The 6,904-nt window shown below is 46.8% G+C and overlaps 1 protein-coding gene across 1 annotated transcript in view; it reads right to left on the bottom strand.

Moving 5' to 3' along the window:
• Positions 1 to 264: 264 nt before the first annotated feature.
• Positions 265 to 6,904, bottom strand: part of LOC130491071 (zinc finger protein 493-like) — a 67,603-nt gene continuing 60,963 nt past the window's right edge. Inside the window, exons 7-9 of the mRNA XM_056864833.1 lie at positions 5,015 to 5,144; positions 1,472 to 1,662; positions 265 to 273 (exon numbers count right to left, since the gene is read on the bottom strand). Coding sequence (XP_056720811.1) covers positions 265 to 273; positions 1,472 to 1,662; positions 5,015 to 5,144 — 330 coding nt within the window. The remainder of the gene's footprint in view (positions 274 to 1,471; positions 1,663 to 5,014; positions 5,145 to 6,904) is intronic.

The raw sequence follows: 6,904 nt of genomic DNA, 5'->3' as shown, positions 1-6,904 counted from the left end.
TAGATTGGTGGACCAAAATGCTTGCAGGCCAAATGACTGCAGGCCATATTATCCAATCGGCCCTCATCCCTCCAGACTGGGGACTTTCACTTATTGTCCCAATATGCAAAAAAGAAGAAAAATCAGATCCTACCACTTTCTGTACAATCAGTCTCCTCGGCATTGCTAGCAAACTCGACTCAAGAGACTTAAATTGGAAACTTCTGGACAGGTTGGATAGAGCTGGACATTCTATGATAGATCAATATTTAGTACTTTACCACCCTACTGCCCCTGGGATAGCAAAAAGCAAAAGAAATGATAAAACCAAAGCTTCGGGATCATGCCCTTCAATCAGATAGGGCTCAGATACACAAATATCCATCCTGAAATACACTAAATATTTTCAATTCTCAGATGATCTCAAATCCTTTGAAATTCCCAAACACCAGAGGTCTTTCACCCTTGCACGTTTCAATGTTCTACCTTCAGCCCTCCTGGATGACATCTTACCCAATGACTTTGTCCATGTGGAACAGGGAAAGTGGAGACTATAGAACATGTCTTGCTGCACTGCCCTTTTTATAACGATATTAGATCTCAGCATATTGTTCCCATTCTATCAACCTTTCCCAGAAGATCTGAAGAACCTTATCTTTCCCTTTTTGTTGCAGATACTTCCCAGGAGATAACCTTCCAAGGAGCCAAATTCTGTCTTCGGATGAGTAGGATACCCATGAAGCTGCCTTATATTGAATCAGACCCTTGGTCCATCAAAGTCAGTATTGTCTACTCAGACCGACAGCGGCTCTCCAGGGTCTTAGGCAGATGTCTTTCACATCACCTACTTGCCTAGTCCCTTTAACTGGAGATGCCAGGGATTGAACCTGGGACCTTCTGCGTGCCAACCAGTTGCTCTACCACTGAGCCACAAGCCAATAAGTCTATTCTATAGATGGCATCACTTCCCCATTTTATAGCTTATTTTTCGACTTGCGAGAAGTCAGGAAAGTGGAGGGCAGCACAGACCGGGAGGGGGAATTAGATCCCCTCCGTTACAAAACAAACCTTTAGACCAGTTACCCATTCAGGGGTCTTCTTCAGGATGATGCTCAAGGGAATCACATTCCACAGGAAGCAACAGAAGGTACTTAAAATACTTCCACAATAGGAGTAAAATGTGGCCAAACGTCTGTTTGAGGCTTAGCCTGTGGAACGTGCAAAAAGCAAAATTGAGAGCGTACTGACATACAGGGACCAGAAGGAACAGACAATGAACCCAGCTGGATCAGACCAGGGGTCCATCCAGCTATTAACAATAAAATAAACCCATGCTGGTTGGATGGAATACATTCAAGCGAGTGAAAACAGACTCACCCTCCCCAAACACAGATGTGGGAAGCCACTCTCAATGCTTCTTCTTTCTCTTTCACTCCCATTTACACAGACTTCCTCTCCCCTACTCATGATGTTGTTGAAATCCTCAACTCACCTTTCCTGCAGAGGTGCAAGAACCATATTCTCCCTCCAGCCGGAGGAAATGAGAAAGAAGAGAGGCCCCGTGGAACTGCTTATTCCATGCACTTCCTTCTCGGCCTTGCGGAAAAACGACCCCATGGACACCTAGGGAAGGCAGGGGTGACTTCTCAGGTGCTCGCAAGGCCTTCTGGGAAATGTAGCTCCCTGCAACAAGACCCAAACAGAATGAAAAAGCCTAAAGTATTTGGGAACATGGAAGAGAAAGTTGTGTTGTTTGTTGCTGTGTGGAGCAGCTTCACACATATACCAATAAATAAATATTTGCTGTTTTCTGAAACCCCCTGCTTCAGTGATCTCTGTACTCTTCAGGCTCAATAGAAAACCTATCTCACAGCAGCCACTCAAAGCCTCTACACTTCCTACCCTACGTACATCTTGTCATGGAGGGGAAGGCTTATATCACAAGAACAAAAATGAAAGATTGTGGAACTGAGGACTGAGTAATGATGAGCTCCCCTCTCCCCGCCCCCAAAAGTCATATCAAACATGGAAGGAATGAGAATATCCTGGACCAAATAATCCCCAGACCCCAGCCAAGTGCTTTTGGCATTGGAAGCTATGGTTGATGGTGGAAGGCATAACACGTCAAAAAAGAAAGATGGGCATCTCCAAACTGGCCACTCGCTTCAGGATGATGATGCAGCTTGCAGTGCCAAAAAGGAATTGAAGCAGACAATCCTGGCATAGATTAGCTCACGACACCCCTCCACTATTTGCCAGAAAAAGCAAAGGTTTACTCACGAGAAGCTAGGAAAGTGCCAGTAGCAGAGACATTGGGCTAAAACCAATAAAATGGGGCTAAAACCAAAAAAATGCATTTCAACAGAGATAAATGTAAAGTTCTGCATTTAGGCAGGAAAAATTAAATGCATAATTATAGGATGGGGGAGACTTGTCTAAGCAGTAGTGTGTGTGAAAAGGAACCTGAGGTCTTAGTAGACCAGACACTGAACATGAGTCAGCAGTGTGATGGGGTAGGTAAAAAGGCAAATGCGATCTTGGGCTGCATCAACAGAAGTATAGTGTCCAGATCATGTGAAGTGATGATATCGCTTTACTCTACTCTGGTTAGACCTCACCTAGAGTACTGGGTTCAGTTTTGGGCACCACAATTTCAGAAAGATGTAGACAAGCTGGAACGTGCCCAGAGGAGGGCAACAAAGATGGTGAGTGGTCTGGATACCAAGCCCTATGAGGAAAGGTTGAAGGTGCTGGGTATGTTTAGCCTGAAGAGGAGAAGACTGAGAGGGGACATGATAACCATCTTCAAGTACTTGAAGGGCTGTCATATAGAGGATGGTGCCGAGTAGTTTTCTGTTGCCCAAGAAGGTCGGACCAGAACCAACTGGTTAAAATTAAATCAAAAGAGTTTCCATCTAGAAATTAGGAAGAAATTTCTAGCAGTTAGAGCAGTTCCTTAGTGCAACGAGCTTCCTTGGGAGGTGATAAGTGCGCCTTCCCTGGAGGTTTTTAAGCAGAGACTGGATGGTAATCGGTCAGCAATGCTGATTCTATGACCTTAGGCAGTTCATGAGAGGCAGTTCATAAGAGGGAGGACATCTTGGCCATCTTCTGGGCACGGAGTAGGTGGTCACTGGGTGTGTGTGGGGGAGGTAGTTGTGAAATTCCTGCATTGTGCAGGGGGTTGGACTAGATGACCCTGGTGGTCCCTTCCAATTCTATGATTCTATGACATGAGGATGGAAAATATTCACTCTATGAAAAAGTAAAGTATAAATTTACTGACTAGGGTTTGGAGGTACTGGGCCAAATGCCCACTATGCAAATTAAAACTGCTGGCTGACAACAAATTAAGCCACTTTGGGTAACCACAGGGAAGAAAGGAGGTATGACATTTGTTATAAATCTAATTATGCCTACAGTTTGCCAGGAAAGAATGATCTCCGAGGCTTTTCCTTTGTACATTATTGCTACACATCTTTAGTCAGAAGGCAAAGCTAGGCTTGTAAACCCCGGGTTGAGAAATTCCTGGAGGTTTGGGGGTGCAGCCTAGGGAGGGTGGAGTTTGGGTAGGGAACGGACCTCAGCAGGGGATAAGGGCCTAGAGTTGATCATTCGCAGGAGCCATTTTCTCCAGAGATAGTGATCGGTTAGTCTGGAGATCACTTGTAATTCAGGGTGATCTCCAGGCTCCACCTGGCAGAGCTGCTCATTCAGTATGGATGACCCTCAAATGAGATTTCAACGATCAATGTATGAATTGCAAAATAATATATTTTTGTGTTGTTAAATTGAGTTTGCACGCCAAATTGAATATGCCCAAAAATAGGCTTGTATAAGTTAAATTTAAGTGATTGTAAATAAATACATTATAAGATATAAGCCTTGCTCATGCAAAAGTTGCTTTATAGTCTATATAGCAAGTGCCACACGACTGTAATTTGTTGAAATCCACCTGGAGGATGGCATCCCTAGGCAGAGCTGCTCATTCAGTACACCATTTGCAGTGAACTATGGGATTGGGAAACGGAGCGAGAAGGGGTGGGTTATCATATATAATAACAGGACACAGGAAAGGAGCGGGGGTTCCTGGAGGTCACCTGGGTCAAGATGACCTTGCCAATGAAGAGGTCTACTGGAGCATGATTGACATTGGAATCATCCTGTACGGGAAGCAGCAAAGATCTTGGGGAGGGGATTGCACTGAAAATACTCACCATTGTAGGGCAAAAACATGGCTAAATAGAACTTCAGGTGTTAACCAACGGAGAGAGCAGAGCAGAGACAAAGGATTCACCCCCCAGTCCACTTTGGACTCTGTTAATGATATTAAATTGTGGGCCTGATCCGTGCCTGGCTTGGCTCCCCCTGGGTCTGCTCTGAGCTTGACAAAGAACAGCAGAAAGTTACCAAGAGAAGCACTTGGCTCCCTAATCCATGCACAGCACCTGGAACATGGCTGCCGCGCCTCTGCTAGGCTTCTCTTCTCCCGCATACCACCTCCCTCCCTCACCATCTTTCTCACAAAACAGACCTGCTCACAGACGAATCTTGTTTTCCCTCTGCAAAGATTTTGACTGCAAGAATCCATTAATCCCAGCCCAAGGGGAGTGCCTCAGGAGGGTGTCAGGCAGGGGTCCTTCCCCAGCCCTGCAATCCAAAATCTTCCTGCCTTAACCCCAAATGCCATCATTGAACTCCGAACTTTTGAGTTGCAGGACAGGACTGTGGGAGAACCACTCTGTGCCAAAACAGAAAGGCCGAAAAAGGAACCCCAGGGATTTGCTAACAGGACCAAGACTGGACATTGTCAATCACTCCCAATCAGAGCCCTCTACAACAACAGATTGCTCTTTACAGCATCTAAGTATTAAGTGGTTTCTTTTTCAGGTGCTGTTAAGATCCCCAAGTGCGTGATCTCCATTCTTTCCTCTGTGGTAAATGGAAGTGTATCCTGAAATTCAAGAGTGTCAAAGGAAGATGCTACCCCCTCCCTTCTCTTCTGTGTTCATAATAAAAGGGAAACAATCCTTACCCAGAGAGGCCAGGGTCTCGTAAGTTTCCTCCATAACTTCCCAGAAGAGTTCTCTTTGGCCTGGATCCAACAGAGACCATTCCTCCTCCATGAAGAACACGGCTACATCCTCAAAGGACACTGGGGATCTCTGAAAGAGGAAAAGATGGCCCAGTTGAACATCGATTCCTGTCCCCGGGTAGGTAGGTAGGAAGAATCCCATTGGCCAGCCAACTGATTAAAAGAATTATATACATCAGACCCACAGCAATGACATTGTTTTACAACATCTGACAATTAGAATATACTGAGAGTCTCCAAGAAATACCAATTTAGAAAATTGCAAAAAACTGGGCTTCTCTTTGTCAAATTCACTTAAACGAAAACAAACATCTCTCCCCATTTCACTGTGCAGTGGGTTCAACAACCAAACTACTTTGCATGTGTAACCGCAGACGTACACAGAAACTGTAATTCCACAGGTCTCTGCTGTAAACCAAATTTTCTGCAGAAGCGTTCTGTGTTACTCTTACACTTGCGTCCAGCTCTACAAACAAAAGCTGGCCTAAATAAGGCCATTCTGTATTTTGTTTTGTTTTCCCCCTAACGATCCCAGGCCGTGGGATCCTCAGGGCTTGGCGGGTGAGAGATGCAGGGTCAAGAACACCCGGCACAAACCTCAGAGATCTTTTCAGAGATTTATGCTCTGTGGAATGACTGCAGTTTGTATTCAGCGCCTTTAAACTGGAAGTAAACTACTGCATCGTCTCAATAAATGTAGGATTTCATACAACAGAAATTATTTTGGGCAAAGATTTATATATGGCAAAAGATTTCCTGAATGGGGGTGTTATTCTTATCTAGAAGATGCAAACTGGGAGTCTCGAAATCTGCACCAGCCTCAGAATGACTGTGGGAGTCCCAGGGCCCAAAGTCCAGGGGACGGAAGCCTCTTGGCCCAGACAAACAACAGAAAATCCCTCTAATATTCTGCAATGGAAGCGATGCTCCACTCAGGGGAGGGCAGGAAGGCGGAGGCCGGACAGGCAGGGAGTGTGAATCTGATCCCCCTCCGGCTCCTTTGCAAAGCTTCAGACCAGTGGCCAGTCCAGAGATCTTCTTGAGGATGGTGCTCATTGGGCTCCTACACCAGAGAAAGCAAGAGTAGGCACAGAAAATAGAAATATATGGCCGTGACACACCAGGGCAACGAGCCACGGGGCCCACTAACAGGCCACAAACCCCGCTGGATCAGATCAGGGGTCCGTTTGGCCTTTAAGAACAAAGGCAGCCCAGGCTGGTTGCAGAGAAAACTTCCTCCCTTCCGGCCCCCTCTTTCACCTCCGCTTCACACGTGTCTTCTCTCCCCCTCCCCTTGCCCAAGATCTGTTGCAGGAAACCCTCCACCGACTCACCTCCCCTGCAGACGTGCAAAAGCCAGGTCCTCCCTCCAGCCGGGGGGAGCCAGAAAGGAGAGAGACCCCGAGGGGCTCCATTGCCCACAATCGTCCTTCTCCCTCTCTGAGAAGAGCCGCCCCATCCAACACGTGGGGAAGGCAGGGCTGACCTCAATGGCGCGCGCAAGGCCTTCTGGGAAATGTAGTTCCCTGCAACCACCAGACCCAGAGGGAGGAACAGAAGTCTTTGGAAAGAGGGGGCTTCTTGGCTCTCCTGGGGCTGTGAGGGGGGGTGGGGGAGGCAGCTTCCTCTGACCAGCTGGAGAGATGCTGGAAAAGAGACAGAAGGCAAAGGGGAAGGAGAAACCTCTTCTGCCCAAATCTTTTGGGTTTGTTGCAGCACTTTGTTCTGCTGCTGGGAAGCGCCCTGTTCCAAGGACAGGGGTTAAAAGGGCAGCTGTGGATGGGGACATCTCTGGAGGTTTGGGGCTGGAGGATGGGGAGGACAGGGACC

This window comes from Euleptes europaea, chromosome 1 (assembly GCF_029931775.1).
Source record: "Euleptes europaea isolate rEulEur1 chromosome 1, rEulEur1.hap1, whole genome shotgun sequence".
NCBI lineage: Eukaryota > Metazoa > Chordata > Lepidosauria > Squamata > Sphaerodactylidae > Euleptes > Euleptes europaea.
The sequence above is the reverse complement of the archived record's forward strand: the minus strand, read 5'-3'. Positions and strand labels throughout refer to the sequence as shown.